Consider the following 20,000-nt stretch of genomic DNA (forward strand, 5'->3'; position numbering starts at 1 on the left):
GATGATGAGACATTTTTATTATTCCCATGAAATTATATGGAATTATAGTTTTAAATGAAGTGACAGGTTTAAAATGTGTATTTTAGAGCGAAATTAATGCTGTGCTTTCTTGAGCCTGGAAGGTTGGCCGGTCAGGGGGTCATCTCCCGCTGTGCGTGGGGTTTAGGACAGTGAGGGTGAAATCTGTTTGCACGGGAGCGGCTGCTGTTCCCGGCCAGCGCAGAGACCGGCGTGGCTGGTGCTCAGCTGTGGACGGTGCTGCCACGTCTGGCGCAGCCCCTCCGGAGCCCGCAGCGCTGCGAGGAGTGGGGACGTGCGCCCGCGCAAACAGGCGGGTGCCAACGGCAGACCCCCGGGACCCGCTCTATCCAGAGCACCAATACCTGCTCTTAAACAGATGTAAAGAGGTTAATTGGGCTGGGATGCACCTGGTTGCGTTACATCTCCAATGGAAATGTTGATTCAAGAAGCCACGGCTCTAGTGATTTTTGTACTGCTGTAATTATTTTTAAACTTTCTTTTCGGCACCGTTGATAACAGCTTGGCACTCTGCCTGCATGACCTGATTAAACTTACAAATTGTCAGCCTTGATCTATAGGACGCAGATGAGACTGCTGACTGAGCATCACTTTGGAAATTCTGGATTTAAAACAAAAATTAGATTTAAAATGTTGTTCCCAACTATACAGTGCAAGAGCACTGGCGATTTTAGACACATACTTGGTATCCTGGCATTGTGATGGCAACCAAATTCCTGCACGGCCCGGGGAGGCTGAATTCCTTGCCGTCTGTCCCCAGTCTGGGAGCAGAGATGCTGCCCTGCAGGGGAGCGGGGCGGCCCTGGGCACCCCGATCCTGCCCCGGCCCTTCCCGAGGCGATGCTCCGTGTTCTGTCTCCTCTGTTTTCCTTCTCCTGTGTGAAATTTCAGCTCCACCTGTGTGGAGCCAGAGGCCGTGGGGACGCATGGAAGTGGCTGCATCCATTCGTGCCAGTGGGAGCGGCAGCACCTCCAGCTTTTTGCCTGAAGTCTCCTGTAGCTGAGGAGCAAGTTGAGGAGCTCTTTCCCCAGGCATTTTAAACCAACGCTTGGACCTTGTAGGAGGGGTTGGAATCCAGTAGTACAAGTGTCCGTAAGAGAACATGGTGCTTAGATCCATTTGGAAGGAAATGAGAAGGAAATCAATTATTTCCAAATAAATAATGCACTTACTTTCACCACACAGTCGTGCATCAAAGTGATATAATGTACAGGGTAACGCCAGCCTTGCGTAGATTTAGCTCTGTCTTGGAAAACAACCGGAAGGCGTATGTCTCTGTACTCACGCGAATACTCCTTTAATACTTACAATGAGGTGTTTAAAGATTCTGCAGGGTCCTTTAAAAGCCTCCCGAAGACGTTCCTACTCTGTATGGGAACCGAGAGGGTCCTACGGCACCGCCGTCACCCTGCGGCACCTGCCTGGGCCGCGGTTCCCTGGGGCCTGCCCCGGAGGAGGGTGCCCGTTGGGGGACCGCGGCAGGGATGGAGGAAGGGCCGTGGGCAGGTCCGGTCCCCGCGGCCCCGTGGGCAGAGGGCTCTGCAGCAGGGCTCCTCGCAGGCGTGCAGCGAGCGGGCAGCGGCCGGGCAGATGCAAGAAATACTGACTGTGTTTTCTCTTGTTCTCTCTTTTCTGCCCAAGGTTTGAGCATCCGAGGAGCCCAGGAGGAAGACCCTCCCGATCCCCAGCTAATGAGACTAGACAATATGCTTCTGGCAGAAGGAGTCTCAGGTCCGGAGAAAGGTGGGGGATCGGCGGCAGCAGCTGCAGCCGCAGCAGCCTCTGGAGGGTCTTCAGATAACTCTATTGAACACTCAGATTACAGAGCCAAATTGACCCAGATCAGACAAATCTATCACACAGAGCTGGAGAAATATGAACAGGTCAGACATCAGCCTCTCAGTTGTACGTGTACCTGCTGCTGCTTCCTCCGCACCTCCGCTTGCCAGCGCCCGCCGCTGCCCAGGCTCCGGACCACGTCCCTTCCTCCCCTTCCCCGCCCCCTCCCCTAAAGAGCCATGATGCTGCGGGAGTCTGTCGGGCTTCCAGGAGCCGCTCGCTGGACCCAGGACGCATGTCTTGCATGCCTGAGTGTTTTCTGTTGTCTGTAACTGCATAAAAGGAACACCCAGGCCCATGTTTCTCCCCTTTGAGCCGGCCCAGAGAGGCAGAGAGGAGAGTTGTCTGTCACTCGGTGCCGCTTTCGTGCCCCATGCTGCGGTGTCGCAGCTGGGTCTGGTGCGTCAGGGAGCACAGGCAGGCGAGGGCCGTGCTGGCAATCTCAGCCCGCGGGCTCCGGTGCAAGGCTCGGCCGCGGCGCGTCGGCCATAGCCGTTTGGAAGGGAGCGGGCGGTGAGGCGCCGGCACAGCGCCTGGCCCAGGCTTGGGGGCTTGCCACTTCGGGTAGGAAATATGGAAACCCCGGTTCTGTTGGACACCGGCGCTCGATGTCTTTGTTTGGAGTGAAGAGCTTGCCGCAGAGACCGCGGGGTTTACATTCACTGCTGGGATCTGGTGACCCGCCACGTTTGCCATGCTGGTGGCACCGGCTGTGGTTGCGGCGTGGTGCTGGCTGGTGCCAGGCGAAGCGTGGCTCCTGCTGGCAGGGTGGGGGCTGAACCGCCCGGGTTCCCTGTGATCTGCAGGAGAGACCGCTCTGCCTCCTCTCTTTCCTGGTTTTGCAATGAACAATGGCATCAAAGTAGACGGGGGAGGGAAGAATGGCACGAGACCCCTGGCCCTCGCAAGCCTCAAGCGATGTCTTCATTTTCGCCTCCCAGAGGTGCCCTAATAAAGCTTGTAAACCCTGAGCCTAATCAGCTCAGCGAACCTCATCAGCTGGTGGTTTCCCGAGCTGAGCCGGGGAAGTCCTGCACTTGCCCCCAGCCCATCACGGCAAAGCATCAGGCTGTGCAGACCAAAACCACAAAAGAGATGTGGAAGCAGAGATAAAACCACTGGAAACCACGAGGGCGAGGAGAAGAGCTCTCGGTGCTGCCCGGCTCCTTCCCCAGCCCTGCGCTCTGCCGTGGCACGCGTCCCCTCCCTCCTCGCCAGCGTAGAGCGGGGCCTGGTGCCTTGATAACTTTTTATTTTAGTTTCCCTGGTTTTCGTGTGAAGACCTTCTGAAAGGTCTCCTGCTCTTTGCTTTGCTTTTTTCTGCCACCAGAAGCAAAGGCATGGTCTGTGACAGGCCGACGGGTGCCGACCGGGCGCCAGCAGTGGGCGGAAGCAATGGGGTGGTGGGGAGGGGTGTGGGGCACCCACCCCGCCAGCTGTGGGGGGATGGCGCCCGCCGGCACAGGCTGTGCAGCATCCTGCTGCAGAGGCTGGCGTGAGGCCGGCGTGGTTCAGGTGCCGGCGGCACTGCCTGGTCTGTGCCGCCTCTTTCACTGTGTTCTTCAAGTGGTGAACAAATAACGGAGTAAAGAACTGACAGGGGCTTTGTGCAAATCTCCTCTTCTCCCTCAAATGAACCCCCCTGCACGCTCCAAGGACCCCAAATGTCCTGCGCGGACCCTTGGGCTCTGCCGGCAGCGTGGGGCGCAGCGTGCGGCCCGTGGCGCTGAGGTGGAGACGGCCGCGGGATTAAGGAGCACTCCCCAGCAGGAGCGCGTCTGATGAAACCACGGGGATGCAAGCTGGAGGCACATCTGAGGCCAAAGCAACTGCAGGTCGGTGCTTGCAGCCGTTTCCTGGCAAGTGTCCTTTGACTCTAATAAGTTTAATGATGTGGGGGAAGCGGTAGCATTTTTAGCCCTGTAGCTCCATTTACAAAGGTTTCGGCTGAAATGTCACAGCCATCCGTCCACACCACGGGAAACTTTGGAGGATGCTCAAGTGCTGCTAGGAGAAGGAGAGAGAGGTGGAGCTGATTGGAAACATGTACGCTTCCCTGTTGCTCCTGACACCCAGCGACGTCTGCTCTACAGAGCTACGATAATTTCCCCAGCCTTGCAGCAAACTGTCTCCTGCCGGTTTGTCTCAAGGCAGCCGAGAGGCAGCCGGGACTTTGCATCTGCCTCCAGCGCTGCAGGTTCTGGAGAGGCAAGTCCCTGCTGCAGCCGGGGAGCAGCTCGGCCCCGTGCAGGGCACCTGCCTGGGCAGGGGGGGCAGCTCGGTCCCATGTAGGCACCTGCCCGGGGAAGGGGGAGCAGCTCCTGCCATCTCTCTCCTGGCGCAGGCGTTGCTGCCGCAGTCGGCAGCAGGAACCAGAGCATCTTCCCGGAGATGCTTTCCAGGCAGAGTTTGATCCTGACGTTTGTTGCCAGTTAGGGGAATGCACTCGGGGAAAAAAAAAAAAGAAGAAAAAAAAAAAAAAAGAGAGAGAGAAATGGAAAGTGTGTCACGCCATCACACAGCTCTCCCTCGCCCTGCGCCGGGAGAAATGGCCGTACACAGGCAGCTCCTTCCATAATTTACAGCTCCTATAATAGAGATGACATATTGAAAGCTATCTTCTATAATTACACTGAAATACATTTTTTGCTGTAGGCAAAAGTACTGTAAGGGTCCCAGGCCTCCCGGAGCAGCTGGGAACCTGCTCCCTGAGTTCACAGATGTCTTCTGAATTCCCCCCAAACCGAGGTGAAGTGTGGTTGCTCGGCAGACCCCAGCAGCCCCACGGAGCTGAGCCCTGGCTGGTGCCCACCCCTGAAGACTGTTTTGGGCCATTTCCTTTCTTTTTCTTGCGCTCATCTGAGGAGTCTTGATGAAGCATTAAGGCCAGCAGGAGCATCCCCGCTCCTACAAGGTTTCTGAGCAGGTTAACAAGGCCATCACTTATAACCTGACATTATTAATAATGTCTCGGGCACCAAGCAGAGGCCTGAAAAATAGTACTGAAAAAGGGATCAAGTAGCTCGGACGCTATAAATAAACAAGAGAAAACAAGACAAAGCATCAGAGTCTTCTGAGCTTACTTCCACTCTGCTGCGCTGAAGTAGCTCTGCAGATGGGAGGTGCTGGTGAAGATAAATTAAAACCAAGCCCTCTAAGTAGCTGTAACCAAACTAAGTCTCATCAAGCAACTCAAGTAAATTGAGGGAAAGATTTTTGCTTCTTGAAAGCGAGAAACTCACTTTAGCTTTGAAACATGCAATTTCTGATACTCGATTTGTGGAGAAATATTTCTCATAGAAAAGACATATCTGGAAATATTTTTAACGCAACAGTTGCCATTTTTACTGTACTTTAAAATTGAATTCCCCAGATCTGCAAACAAGGGGGCACGTGACAAGCTGTGGGCCTGAAATGTGCTTTCAGTGCCAAATACTTGGATTCAGCCATATCTTTAGGACAGTCAGAGCTGCTCTCTTGTCTCGGGGAGAGAGCTGCTACATTCCGCTGCCTACATTACCTGCCTCTCTGCATCATTTACCAGACGAGCCAAAGATGGTGCTTTTGCCATCGGTCGGATGGCTGAACCCAAGGCTTTGCACGCTAGGGTTGTCCCGGCAGCTCAGCAGATGACACGCAGGATGGACGCAGCGAGGCCGGGGGCTGCCACGCTTCCCCGGGGGCTGGGAGCTGCTCCCGCACCGGGTGGGCGAGCTGCTGCGCCGGGGCTGCCATCACACCGACCAAATCTTTGGGATGGGAGAAGGAGAAACGGGTCACCTGGGACGACTCCTGTCTCCCTGGGTGAGAGGAGGGTGGCTGGGGTGCTCAGGGCAGCGTCCCCGTCCCTTTGGCGTGGCGACAGGGGATGGTGGCTGGTCACCTCCACGGGCTTTGCTGCCTGAAATGTCAAAAGAAAGAAAATATGCAAACAGGAAGCGAGGATGAGAAGTACAGAACTCCTTAACCTGGAGCTCAGAAAGTCTTGAGAAGGGCAGGGAGTGGCGGCTGGCAGGAGGAGCCGCTGCGTCCGCGCCGGCGTGGAGTTGCGGTGAGCTGGCACTGCCTCTGCGGCACCGTGACCTCGGTGTGCGCGGTGGTGGCAGGCGAAGGGCCCCTGCACCGAGGCTCAGCGAGCCTCGCCAGAGCTGCCTCCAAACGGGTGCTGCAAGGATGTAAATTAGCCTGTAATTTACTTTCAGTAGTGTAAAGAAAAAAAAAATCACTTTGCCTGAAGTGTATGCATCTTTCTTAAGGGTGTACCCAGATTTTAATTATCTAAATGTAAATACTTAACGAATTTTACTTAGAGTAATGAGCTAAAGTGCACACTACATAAATGAGATGTTCTAATTAATCATGTATGAACTACTGGTTTAAAGAAAAGCTATGTGAATTCTGCGAATGTTGGGCTATTGCCAAATTGCTAATCAGCATTTGCATTCATAGATGGCTTCACTTAATAAGTTGTGAGACGTTCAGCAAATGTTATAGGAAATTATGAGTTTTTAGATGCATAAACTTTTCACTTTTAACTCTTTCCCTCGCACAATCTATTCAAATGCAGGAGAATCCCTGAAAACGTAGTTGTCAGAGAAATTACGTAGATATTTTTCACCCTGGCTTTAGAGGAAAAGGGGAGCTAGAGTCAAATAGATACGCAACGTATGTGCTCTGGACGAGATACTCGCAGTGTTTCCTCCGCGTGATTTACTGGCTGCTGAGCATCGTGCTCATCGCCCGTTACATTAGATGCACGAGAGTGAAATCCTTTGGCCTTATTTGGCTGCGATCGCAGCCCAGCGGCGCGTTGCGATGGCTGGCCCTTGTGCAGCCCAGACCTCCCGCAGAGGCGTCAGCCTTGCGTCCCTCCACCTTCGCCTGGAATGGGCTCGGGAGCAGGGAGCAGTTTCCCTTGCACCGCTCGCAGGCCCCGTGGAGGCCAGCGTGGCGCCCGGCCCCTCTGCTGTCCCCAGGGCTCCGTCAGGATGGGGGTAGGTTAGTGCTCGATATGTGCTGGAGTACCGGGCTGACCCCTGGGAAGGGATTAGCCCCGTGGCTGCCACGCAGCTCTGCCTGGCAAACAGCAGTCCCGGGGTTTGTTTTTGAACGAGATAAGGGAGACATAAATCAGCCGAGTTGGTGGCAGCTTCCAGCCGGCGTGGGGAAAGTCGGGATGCCAGCGTGACAGCCGCCTGGTCGTGCGGAGGCTCGGATCAGGCGGCGTCTGTTGATGATGCAGCCTGGAGAAGTTTATATCATCGTGTCCGTTTGCACAGCCTGGGACTGATAATTGATGGCTCCTCGTGCCTTCCCTCCTCCAGCGCCTCGGCGGCGCGGCACGGGCCAGGCTCGGGCACGGCTTTGCTGAAACCCACTCTCTAAGGGGACGCAGAAGGGTCTGGAGCTCCTGACCTGCTGCGGGGTGTTATCCCTGCCAGCTGCCTGCCTGGGGTCGGCAGGTCGCAGGACATGCAGCCCTTCCCAGTTGTGCCCCCTCAGCCGCTGAGCGTGTGCTGGTCCCCACTCGCATCCTTCTGCCCGCAGCCATCACACGTGCCCACCCCGACCTCTCCTCTCCACTGTGGCTCGGCTGGGGCCGCAGGGACACAGCCTGCTCTGGGAGGGATGAGCATGGAAGGAGCTGTGCCGCGGTCGCTCGGCTCCCCTGGCTGCTGCAGGACCGTCCCGGCTCTCCCAGCTGCGTGTGCGGAGGGAACGGGGCAACGCAAGGGTCCCCAGCCCCCTGGTGCTGCCTTCCCCCTGCAGACAGGCCTGAGCTTCTGTCCTTGTGGGGCACCACAAAACAATTTCTAAACCTCTCCTTCCTTCGCAGGCATGTAATGAATTTACCACACATGTGATGAACCTTCTCAGAGAACAGAGCCGGACACGTCCCATTTCTCCCAAGGAGATTGAAAGGATGGTGGGCATCATTCATCGAAAATTCAGCTCCATCCAGATGCAACTCAAACAAAGTACTTGTGAAGCAGTAATGATTTTAAGATCAAGGTTCCTCGATGCCAGGTAAGGCAGAGGCGAGCGCCCCCGGCCCTTTCCGGAGGTGGGGAAGGGACAATTGCTGGGCAGCCCAGAGAGAGCCTGGCCCTGCTGGGAGCTGTGTCACTGTGTGGGCAGGGACCCGCTGGGAGAGGCTGCTCTGCCCCCGGCACAGCCGGGACCCTCGTCCTTCAGCCAGTGGCTGCCGTGAAAGGGGTTTCCTTCAGAGAGCTTTCACAGACACCAGAGACTTTTCTACCTATTGTAGTGCAGAGACTAGGCTTGTTCACCCGATGGTGGCTTGTTCACCCTGCCTATGTGGAAGTCACATAGGATTCGTGCAAAGGGCTAGGGCTGTTTCGTCACCCTGGCAGTTATTTAAATGGCTGCCGGTACCGATGTCTCGCAGCATAAGGCCAGCCTTGCAAAACACTGACCCCGTAATGAAGAGCTAAGTTCTCTGGGAGGGACGTGCCCATGGGCTGCGGCTGGCGCTGAGTGAGCAGCTGCGCGCCCGAGGAAAGAAAGGCGACGATGCTTCCGAAAGCCAGATCTGCTGGCCCATCTCCCAACAAGCTGTCGCCTGACTGGGGTGCGGGAGAAGGCAGCACCTTCTGAACCGCTCACAGCCAGCGCACGTGTCCCTTTGACACCCCTGTCGCTGCCGGAGCTCAGCACCCATCCGACAGCCCACCAGCATCAAACAGGCTGTGCTTTCTGCTGGCGGCGAGGAAGCCGGCGGACAGGGATTAGGAGGAAGTTTGCAGGCACAGCCAGATTTGTTTGGAAGCCCCGATGAGGTGGGGTGTCAGTCCCCAGCCCCATCCCTTTCGCAGGAGCCTGGCAGCCGGCAGGGCAGGGAGGAGGAGCAGCAGGCACCACGCAGAGCCTCCCCTCAGCAGCCAGCTCCTGCTTCACACCTGAAAGCTGTGAGGAGCTAAACAAGAGCAAAATAATTTTATTAACAAGGAGGTCACTGGCAGGTGTGGCAAATTAGGGTAATTACAAACAGTTGGAGGAAATGTCTATGGAGAGCTCCAGTAACTGCAAAAGGTAAAGCTCGCAGATGCACATTTTAAAGTGATTTCTTTAAAAAGGAGGAAGGTAAATAAGGCAAAATGAGCGGAAGCACAGTAATGAGATAAACATAGCTCTAGGGAGAGAGTCTGCTGCTCCAGGATACAGCGTAGTTAGCAGCATCGTGATACTGCTGGAAGAGAGCGCTGGGGATTGCCGCTCGGCTGCCTGCTGGCCTCGGGCGCAGGCAGTTTGATTGCAACCAGCCCTGAGGGGAAGGGAGCTCCGAAGGAACTGCTTAACCGGTGCTTTCCAGAGGATGTTCTGGGGAGAAGGAGTGTAGCCGATGTCGGCTCGGAAGGCAGGCACCACAGCTGTGCAGATGCTGCTGCTGTAACTGGTGCAGGGAGTGCGCAGCAGCGGGCTGGCTGCGGCCATGCCGGAGGGGCTGCGCCGCTGGGATGGCTGGAGCACGTGCCGGGCGGCGTGCTCCGGAGAGGCTTCACCCTGCGGCAGGGCTGCGGGGCTGCACACCTCAGTACCCGTCCCATGTGGTGCGAGAGCCTGGGCCTGGCTTGGCCCGCGGCAGGAGGGGCTGCAGATGGGTCTCCTTCGCAAAGCCCTGAGAGCCGCTTGCTCGCAGAAGCCAATTAGCTCAGTGAGGGCTCCGTAAGGACACGGCAGCGAGGCCACCCGTCCTCTGCTGTGCTCAGCCCAGGCACCTGCGCAGAAGCCCCAGCTGACCTGCCGTTAAAGGGAAAGAGGTTCGTTAGGCCGCTGTCAGCACGGAGCGATTGGGCAGCCGGGAGGCACGGGCTCGGGGGTGGAGGTGCTGCGGGCAGGCTGCCAGCTCAGCGCCCTGCCTCGCGTTTTGCTTCGGCGTGTTTTCTGCCACCGCACACAACATGGTCTATGCACCCGTGGGATGAAACCCCACGGAGAGGCAGATCCCTGCGTGGCCAGATGTGCGTGTTGCAGCCCGGCACCCCCTCTGCACAGTGCCCAGAGCCCCGGTGGAGGGTGGCCCCAACGGGATCAGGGTACCGAGGCGCTGCTGTTGCGTTGCTGTGTGCTGCAGCATGGACATGTGAAACAAGGGTCACTTCCACCCCAGCTGACCCTGCTGGAGACCTGTTTGCATCGGGAAGAACAGCCATGGTTTTGTTTTTTTTGTTTCAGGCGGAAAAGGCGTAACTTCAGTAAACAAGCCACAGAAATCTTGAACGAGTATTTTTACTCCCACCTCAGTAACCCCTACCCCAGTGAAGAAGCCAAAGAAGAGCTGGCAAAGAAATGCAGCATCACAGTATCACAGGTAAGCAGCAGGTCGCGGCCCTCGTTCTTCTGCTCCCCGGGCAGTGTGTCAACCTCCCTGTTCCCCGCAAGACTGCCGTCTGCTCCGGGCTCTGGGATGTGCTTCCAACGGAGGGATGTGATGTGGAGAAGGTCCCTCCCCAACAGACCTTTGTAACCCCTTCGGATTTGCATTATTGACCCTGATGAAGTTCAGCAGGGTGAGGGAACGTGACTGAGCTCCGCAGGAAAGGCAGCACGCCTGCAGGTGGCGGGGGCTGTGCTGGGCTAAAGAGAGGGTGCGTACACAGATGAAGGTAGAAATAAAAAGGCTATAAGCTTAGCACCCTGCTTCGCGTCAGCTTTCTCTCTGTGCAGTCAATAAGAGTCCTTGCTGACCCTTACTGTCTGTTATGAATTCATTACAACTTACTGTTATTTCGGAGGAAGGCCAGTTTATTGACAAACACATAATCTTTCTCTATAGACCAGAATTTCTTTGGTTGCTTGAAGTTGTTTTTCTAAGCCAGCCAAAAATTCAGCCTCTTGATACACTGAAGGGACACAAGTGGCTTCTCTGCAACAAAAATGTATTAGGCAGATTTGCTCCTTTTATCATGTATAACAGATGTTACTGTGAAGTTAATGCAAGAAACCAGCATCTCCCCAATCAGAAACGTGCACTGTCGTTGGCTACGGCTGCTTTCTGTATAGACCAAAGTATATTCACAGCTCTGGGCTGGTGTCTCGCAGCGATGATCAGGCCGATGGCACCGCTCCATTGAGCTTTCCTTCACCTTCCCTTCACCAGATAGTTTAAAAAGCAAAATAACACTTTACGCTTCCTGTGGCCTGTACATTTGATAGAAAAACAGATTATTCCCGCAGCAGATAAGGCTCATACAGCTTGGGAAAGGTCACACTTGGGTGGCAGGGAAGGCTCACCAGCGGTTTCCAAGTCTTCCAGCCACCCCGTTGCGAGGGCCGGTGTGCCATCTCCTCCCAGCTCCATCAGCTCCGCTTATCAATATTTCAGGTCCTTTAGAGGAACAATGCCTGCAGCGAATGTGTTAACTATTAATGATTGCAGGCTGCAGTATTGGCATTATTAGCAACACAACCTTTAGCTTTATAATTAAGACCTGAGTTGAGATTTACTTTATAGGTCTCCTTTGAATGCATGAAAAATTCAGGCGCTTTATTGAAGACTTTCAAATGAAGGGCCGCCCAGCTGCCCCAGATTTGATATTACGTAATTGACTTTGGGCGCACCCTCAGTACAAACCCTAGCAAAACTGCCCTGTGGCATGAGAGGCCAGTGGACACCTGTGCATGCCTTGCTCTTTCCTTGCTCGTTCCTCGGCACACAGCAGGTACCGTGCTCTGAGCTGGGTGGGAAGCGCCTGTGCCTGGTGCCAGGGGAAGGTGAGGGCTGGAGATGGGGACAGTTTCTCCCAGTCCACTTATGAGTGGCTGTGGTGAAGAGCAGGAATTTTTATGGGTAAATTCAGCACCAAACTCGTTCCTTCTCCCATTGCTCCTTCATCACTGTCAGTATCACGCGAGCGACTGCAGCCCCAGCAGGTACAGGGGCAGCCCTGGTGGCCTCTGGGCACCTCTTCTGTGTCACACACATCCCCGTGGCTGCTGTGGATGCCTGGAACCAGCCAAAGAGCCTGAGAGCACATGAGTACCTGGGCATCTGCAGCCCTACATCTTGCTGCTGGTTTCAGTCCTCTTGGCACGAGATGGTTTATAGCAATTCCTCCAGTAAGTGATGTCCAAAAATCTCCCCCGCACAAGCCGAGGCAGCTGCTGTGTAGTTGAGAGGCAACACCATCAACACCAACTTGGAGAAACCGAAAGTTCTTTGGCTCTGCTGGCAAAATGTACTTGGGAGAGATGACATGGTAGAGCACACAGCAGAAACAGTGGTTTCTGTCCACTCAGTGGACGGTGAATTGTGCCTGGCAGAGAAGGAGTTAGTGATCCCGCAGAGTGGACGGATAAAAAGCTAGATCTAGATAAGGCTGAAGTGACTGAAGGAAATGAGATGGAACATTTGAGAAGCCATAACTGATTGCTTCTAGTGCTAATAGATCTGATTTCTTTCTTAATTGGTTGTTTGATAAGATTTAATGTATATGTTGTAGAATGAAATAAAAAGCAGGCAGATGGTCCAAAAATGTAGCAGCAGCAGCGAGCCTGTGACATGAATATAGGTTTGTCTCTTTAATATTTGATATGAGCATGAATTAGTTGTTTCTTGAATCCATTAGGAAGCCTGGGTGAGCGATGGGAGTAGCTGCATTGCGTCCTCTGTAGCACTGCCTGCAGCATCCTTAGCTTTGCAGGGTGGCATTTTCCAGCCCGGAGCAAGGGCAGCACTGACCACCCGACCTGGGCACCGACTGCCAGAGGAGCGCGTTTGGGGCCGTGGCCGGAGCTTTACTCTGGCAAGATGTTATAAATGGCTAGGAAAACCTCTGGATAGTGGGAAAGCCTGAAAATGGGGCAATGGGAGAGGAGCGTGTACGTGAGAGAGGGAGTGCCTGTGATCATCTGGTTGCTTAAGTTCCTGATAGATCTGCTGTCACAGACAGAAAATGTGAATACTATGGATATCCTAATCTTTGATTTTCAAAGGCACTTCCAAAAGCCGCACAGCGGGACTGTGGGGTTAGTTGGTATTTACTAGGTCAAACTGGGCTGGAGTTGTCTTTCTTTGTACTGAAAAATGTATATATTTTTGAGGCCATCTAGCAGAAAAGCTCTGAGCAAGCACTGTAAAATAGCCCAGTGCACGCTGCTGGGGTGGTTGGCAGCAGAAGTCAGAGGATGCAATCCAGAAATCAGGGGTGAATTGAGCAGTCATTTAAAACACTGGCAGGAGTAGCATCGCATGGGATAAGCAATGGCATCCAAGCGAGTGACTGAGCTACACCTTGCACAGGGCTTTTATGAAAAATCTCTGAGCGCACGTATTTCCTGCCTTGCCCAGGAGTCCCTCAGACATCGCTGTGCCTGGCACCGTGCCCCGCTTACCTCCTGTGCTGCAAACGCCCCAGAGGTGCAAAGAGCTGGAAAATGAAAGAAAAGAATGTTAACGGATGGCTTTCCAAACTCCTGGAGGTTGTGGTTCATCTTCGATGAAGAGGCTTTGTCCTTGTTGTGGCTGAGCCCGGCTTCCCCTGTAGCCTCTCCTAACGATGATCCAAGGTGTTTCTTTCTTGTACTGTCAGGGCCTTGTAAATGCTGGGGGCAGATTCATGGCAGAACGTTTTCTCCCTCAAACACTTAATTAGTGAGTGTTTTGGGTTGCCCTCCCCCCAGATTAAGCAGCTCACTGGAAATCTTGCTGCCATAGCACTTTACTGAGCTGCAAAGAAAATTGTCTCCCGGAATCATTTAGTTGCAGATGGGAGATAGATGGTTTCAGTTTTGATATTGGTGTTTAAAATAATACGTAGAGAAGGTTTTTCAAGAAAAGCATAAAGACAAACTGTTTATTAAGATGAACACCTCGCACAATTTCATTTTTAAGAGTACGGAAAAGGTAATTCTAAGGGGGAAAAAATGTCCTTAACAGAGAACATCGTCGGCTGTAATTTAGAGCTACCCGATCAGCACGTGTTCGAGGGAGATAAACTGTATCATCTGTTCTCCCCTTACCATGGCTGCGAGGCTGATGTTTTATACTTTTGCAGATGAGCCGCTTTCAGGGTGTCATGAACAACTATCAGTCCATCATGTGGGCTAGAGAAAGGGCACAGTCATTGCTGAAAGCGTGTCAGTGGATTACAGCAATAAAATTTTTCACTGCTTCAAACAAAAGAAGGATGTGGCTGACGAGGGAATATATTTAAAATTCTTGTAAAGAAAGAATGCAGAAGCTGGTTTTCAACACTCCTCCTGCCCCTGCTTCTTCTGAGTCTGTTTCTGTGAGCGGATTGACAGGGGTGGCTGTGGGATGTGTAGGCTCTTACCCCTTGACTTCATATGGGAAGCAAGGAAAAAAAAAAAAAAAGATGCAAGCTTAATTAAATAGTTTCTAGAGGTAAAATTCTTAGTTTTAGATCATGCACCATAATTGTGCCACATCGATTTAAAAAAGTTTCCATTTTGTGCCATTTGATTAGGTGTGGAACGTAAACTGTGTGCTACAAACACCTGGAAACAGAATGGAAAAATTTCCCTGATCCATAAACATGTAGTTCACTAATTTCAGCAGTGATGCTCTCGCGTCAGCTGCGTCTTTTGCAGAACGAGCCCTGATTTATCCCATGAAATCACCCAGTGCGGAGACACGAGACAGGCCTGCCCCATCCCAAATCCCACATTAGGCATCTTGATGATTTAAGTAATAATTTATTGTCTTTTTATTTAACATTGCAATTAACATGATAAATAAGAGCAACAGTATTGTTTGAAATGTAATATACAATTAAGCCCAATTAATTAATTGGCCTTCAATGATCAGGAGGAGAAAGATGTTCATTGTTTTTTTATGTGAAGAGATAGTTTGTTTTAATGAAAAATGTGTTGTGAAGCAGCTCGCGATGGAGGCAACTTTCATTTTTAGGGTGAGCGCGGGGCTGGGCGAGGAGCCAGGGTGCCGCGGCTCCTCCTGGTCCCGGTGCTGACTGGGGACAGCCCAGCACCAGCATCCCGGCCCTCCCCTGGGACCGGGATGGTGCCAGCGGCAAGGGCAGGGTGAGGTGTGAGGAGAAGCTGCAGGCAGCCAGCACAGCCCCACAGGAAAAATGCCACGGTGGCAAATCCTGCCCGGCACAGCCTCCGCTCGAGCCCTGTTTGGGACATGTCCAGCCGCCCGTGTCGGCCGTGCACGCCTGGCTGCGGCCGGGGCCCCGGCGTCCCCGGGCCATGGCAGGCTCTGCTGCAGCCCATCACGGATGTGTTTCATGGAAGAGCAGAGAGACCTTCGGCCGGAAGGCAAAGGGACCTGGGCGGTGACTGCGTTACCCCAGAGGGATGCCGTGGATTCTCGGGCAGCTGTGGCAGCCCCAGATGCTGTGCTCTGATGGTGCACAGGGCACACGCTTTAGTATCAGAAATAGTTTAACATTTCTGGATATTCATTTAGATGTGGTATGCGGGTTAAACATAACGTACGATCACTGCTCCTCTCATTGCTTCCAATTAAACCTTGCTTGTTAGTTTAACCTCTAGGTAATCCCATCAAACAATTGATGTCAAGGAAACACTGCCCACAGTGGCTCTGGATGAGTGGCCATTAATTTTAATTGCCTTGATATTAAAGATTAAGAAGTATTGGGACTAGCAGAATGGAAACGATCTGATGTCAAGCAAATCCACTCGTTGAGGCTTCCCCAGGCTGCTGGTGATATTAAAATTTTACTGTGAGAATTAAATAAACCTTTATTAGTGATGGCTGTTGTTTGATTGGTCCAGGGGCGTGCATAAACAGAGGGGTCTCGCACACATCCGTGGACAATACAGTTGATGTACAGAGATTCCTCAATTATGAAACTGTTAATAAAGCATAATCTGATTGTCCACAATAATTATTTGCTAGGTTTCATTAATGTATTATTGCTTCTGTGACTGACAAGGTAATATTAAGTGCAATATATAGAATACGGTGGAGTATTATCTAGGGAACAGAATATATAAGGTACCTTTGATATTACTGTTAAAAGCTAGAGGCTTTTCATTAATTGTGCTTAAACAAAAGCTATGCTACATAAAATACAGCCGGATTTGTCTCCTGCCTGCAGCAGGGTGCCTTACTGGGCGCTGTAGTGGAGCATGGGGGTGTGAGAGGTGCTGCAGAGCTGCCGCGGCTCGTGGCCAGGCACAGCTGTGGGCCCCCAGCCCCTGCCTCACCCCGTGCCGGGCGGCTGGGCGATAACCGCCTGCATTACTGCTGGTCCCTCCCCTCTGTGTTGTTGCAGATGCTTTCGTGTCTCGGCAGCCTTGGCCGTCGTCTATGTTACGCACTGCGTTTGTTGTTCAGGAGCTCTGTTACAGCAGCTGAAGTTAAACAAAGCCACTGAGAAAGATTGTATGAACTTTTCTGAGCGGCTCCAGCCATGACCTCTGCGTGGGTTAATAGCTGGTGCCCCGTGAGCCATCTTGGCTTCACTACAGTATCTTCAAAGGGAGATGACAAAGTGACTTTTCAGCCATTATTGATTTATATGATTCCTTTCATTTTCAGCCGACCAAACATGATTCTATGAGTGGGCTGCCAGGGTTGTTCCAGCCCAAAAATAAAGAACAATTGCTCTCACTCCTTGCTTGCCCTCACTCAACCAGACCTTGGTCCCCCTTGAGCAGCTTTGGGGGTCTTGCACTGATTTCATCGACAAATGGCTCATAGTAGTGGGAGACAATGCTGTACTAAATGCTACAGCAAGCTCCACAATGTGTGTCATCATCAAAGAGTCACCCCTCACGCATCAGTTTGCCAACAGAGAAGCAGAGCCAGATCACGCTCATATCCATAGTAATATTTAACTGATGCTCGGTTACTGCTTAGTTAACTGGAGTACCCAGCAGAGGTGGGTTGGGGGCTGGGACGCATGTATTTGCTGGACCAAACATGACATCTCAAAGTGATCTTGCATTGCTGGGTCAAGCGCTTTGTGTCTTTCACCCTTCACATGTCTCTCCACTGCAGGTGTCCAACTGGTTTGGCAATAAGAGAATCAGGTACAAGAAGAACATCGGGAAGTTCCAGGAAGAAGCCAATCTCTACGCAGCAAAGACGGCTGTGACCGCAGCACACGCCGTGGCTGCGGCCGTCCAGAACAACCAGACAAACTCCCCCACCACACCAAACTCTGGTACGTACCCGGCTCGTGCGTTAAAGCATCCCGAAGGGCGGTCTGTAAAGGAAGACCCTGGATGGCACCCTAGTGAGTTCGGTGGGGCTGAGAAGGCTGCAGCTCCCTAGCAGACCTAATCGCGGCACAGGGAGTGGTACCAAGGCCATGGAACTCCAGGCCGGACCGCAGCAAGGGCTCAGCACTGCCATAGGTGGTCCCAGTGGCTTCGGCGGCAAAGCTCCTGCGGCCTCACGAGGCAACAGAGTGGGGCCCACGTAATTCCCGCAGTGGTAACGTCTGCCTGGCTTGGGCTTCTGGCAGCTTCTTTGTTTCCATAGCTATTTTAAGCTTTTTCTCATTCGATGAAAATAACATAAAATGAGGCAGAGCTCCAAGTATGTTTTTGTAGAACTGTTAAATTTATTGTCAAGATAAGAACAAAATAGAGGAATATTTTAGCATGCACTAATTAGAATTTAAACTCTGGGTTGCTTGAAATGGAGTTGATATTATATATAGAAATCTAAGGATGCAACTTTTATTTTGGAGTTGCTCTACCACATGTTCTTCTGCAGTATTTAAAAATTGTCTCGCTAGCAAGTTGTTGACATTTTGCAAATCTAAGCATTAAATTAGTAGAGGAGTTTGTAGAGGAAGTAACTTTTTTGGGCTCCAGAGGCAAAGGTTTCCACGAAACACAGATGTGTTGGACACTATTTACAGTGAAGTTTTGCTGTGACTTAGTTGTAGACAACTTTTAAAGGGTATAAAGATCCATGGGGGAAAAAAACTTTAATCAAAAGAAAGTAAGAAAAAGGTTCCTCCTCTGACGGTAATAAATCGGCTAATTAGAAATTGCCAGCCATTTCCTTTTGAAAGAGACATTAAGCACAGACTCAAAATGAGTTTTTCTCCGAGTGTTTGGTGATAGCATCTCACGATGAAGCAATCCACCGGAGGAAAGCTCTCGACATGAAAACCCATTGTTGTAGGGGCTGCTCTTCCACAGGGAGAAGCTGACCTGGGTCGCACGGGGCTTCCAGGCTTCCCAGCGTAGCGCTCCCGGGCGGCAGCCGGTGCGGTGGCGAGAGCCGGCAGCAGTCCCCGGCGGGATGCGCTGAGCCTGTGGGCGGGGGGCCTGCAGCCCGAGCTTGCCCTGTGCCGGGGCCGGCAGCTTTCCCTCTGCTGTGCGCTGCCTCTCCTTCTCCTCTCCTGTCGTCTTCTCCTTCCCCTGCCCTCAGGTCTCTGGGGTTATATATTTGCAGCTCTCTGTTATTCAGCTACCTAACTCTTTCCTTTCCAGGTTCTTCTGGTTCTTTTAACCTCCCAAATTCTGGGGACATGTTCATGAACATGCAGAGTCTGAATGGGGATTCTTACCAGGGGTCCCAAGTCGGAGCCAATGTGCAGTCACAGGTAGGAGAAATGCCCCAAAGTAGGGCCTTTCTAGCAGGGTAGGGTTTGGGCTAAAAATTCCACCTTACTCTGGCTCTATTAAATGGTCTGTGCCTCGCTGCAGAGTGGAGGCTGCATATTTCTGAATGTGACCTATTCTTACCCCAGCATTGAATTTCACAAATATAAAGGAAAGAGTGATTTTTTTCTGATTGAAATTTTAAGCTTTGTGAATGCATTCGGCTCTGGCTTGAGCTCATGGAATGGGATTGGGTGCGTCTGACTTCCATGGACACTGTTAATCCAGTGAATTTTCTTTCTTTTTTCCTTTTCTTTTTTTTTTCTTTTTTAAAAGCATCTTTCGTTCATTTATTGGACAAGCTTTTATTTAGTTATTTATTTATTTAAACATCAGAACACATCTAACTGAGCTATTAAAATACAACTCATTCTCAGTCACTTTTCCAGACAGGGCTAACTCCATGTTTTATATGCAGTATATACGCCATAATCTCTTCCCATACATGCAAGCACATACAGACGTATAAATATGCACAGCACTTTGCTGCAGACACTTAAGAAGGACCTACAGGACGCACTGCTGTGAGGAAGTTGTTGTTTGGCTGGTGTGAGAAGCAAAGATGTATGGTTTTTAACATGCAAGGATTTGTTGAAATTCTGCCAGTCATTCTTGATTGATAAATTTGCCTTTCATAGAAGATGCTAAACCCTTTTGGCTCACATAATTCAAAATGTTGCCTATTGTAAGTGATGATGTTTTAATAGATTTGGAATGATGAATTTTGTTTCCCTTTACTTTAAGGTGGATACCCTGCGTCATGTTATCAATCAGACGGGAGGATACAATGATGGCTTGGGAGGAAATTCACTGTACAGTCCACATAATTTAAACGTGAGTACCCAGGGGAACAGTAGTTTGGAGAGCCATAAGCACGGTGTCAGGTAAATGCAGTCATTAATACATGTATTAATTACTCTTGCAATAGCATTTTTAATACCGCATCTTTGGGGATGAACCGCAGAATAGCCCTTGGTACAGCTATGAGTCTTGTTAACGTAAGACGAGAGAAATTCCTAGAACCGTGACTATAAGTGATTTGAATTTTTATATTTTTCAGCCTTATGGGTTAAAAAGTAATAGCCTTGGAGAGAAGGCTCTTGTTCTTCGCACAGAGATGGTCCAATAACTCCGTGCTTGTGTTTGTTATTGCCTGCAATCAGACACCAGGCCTGTGCTTTTGATATACTTTTAGCCATTTCAAGGGTGCACATTTTTCCTGTGTTTGAGAAGTACTTTTGGCCTTGTTACTCCGAACGGGAGAGAGTAGTAAGTCTGGCAAACAGATGCTAGTAAATTGAGGGATTATAGGCTTGATGGTGATAGGTGCTAAATGTCCTGCCTCGCGCTGTAAGCGATGAGATCTGACAGTGCTCAGACCCTCGCAGGCTGGACCCCGTAGCCTGCACATGAGGCGCCAGGATAAATAAACACAGAGATCTATTCTTCTGTCGGCGTGAAAGCCTGGGATGAAATACCACCCACAGCAGCAGCCTCTGTGGCGAGGGCTCCACGGCAGATCTTC

At 51.7% G+C, this 20,000-nt stretch overlaps 1 protein-coding gene across 3 annotated transcripts in view; it reads left to right on the forward strand.

The window, feature by feature from the left end:
- PBX3 (PBX homeobox 3) overlaps positions 1 to 20,000 on the forward strand; it is a 114,097-nt gene that overhangs the window by 90,249 nt on the left and 3,848 nt on the right. For 2 of the 3 annotated variants that reach the window (XM_054220562.1, XM_054220561.1), the window contains 6 exons: positions 1,682 to 1,923; positions 7,716 to 7,906; positions 10,076 to 10,211; positions 16,854 to 17,019; positions 18,305 to 18,417; positions 19,220 to 19,309. In XM_054220562.1, coding sequence (XP_054076537.1) covers positions 1,682 to 1,923; positions 7,716 to 7,906; positions 10,076 to 10,211; positions 16,854 to 17,019; positions 18,305 to 18,417; positions 19,220 to 19,309 — 938 coding nt within the window. The remainder of the gene's footprint in view (positions 1 to 1,681; positions 1,924 to 7,715; positions 7,907 to 10,075; positions 10,212 to 16,853; positions 17,020 to 18,304; positions 18,418 to 19,219; positions 19,310 to 20,000) is intronic. The other variant, XM_054220564.1, reaches the window with a different exon arrangement.

Source organism: Rissa tridactyla, chromosome 14 (assembly GCF_028500815.1).
Source record: "Rissa tridactyla isolate bRisTri1 chromosome 14, bRisTri1.patW.cur.20221130, whole genome shotgun sequence".
NCBI lineage: Eukaryota > Metazoa > Chordata > Aves > Charadriiformes > Laridae > Rissa > Rissa tridactyla.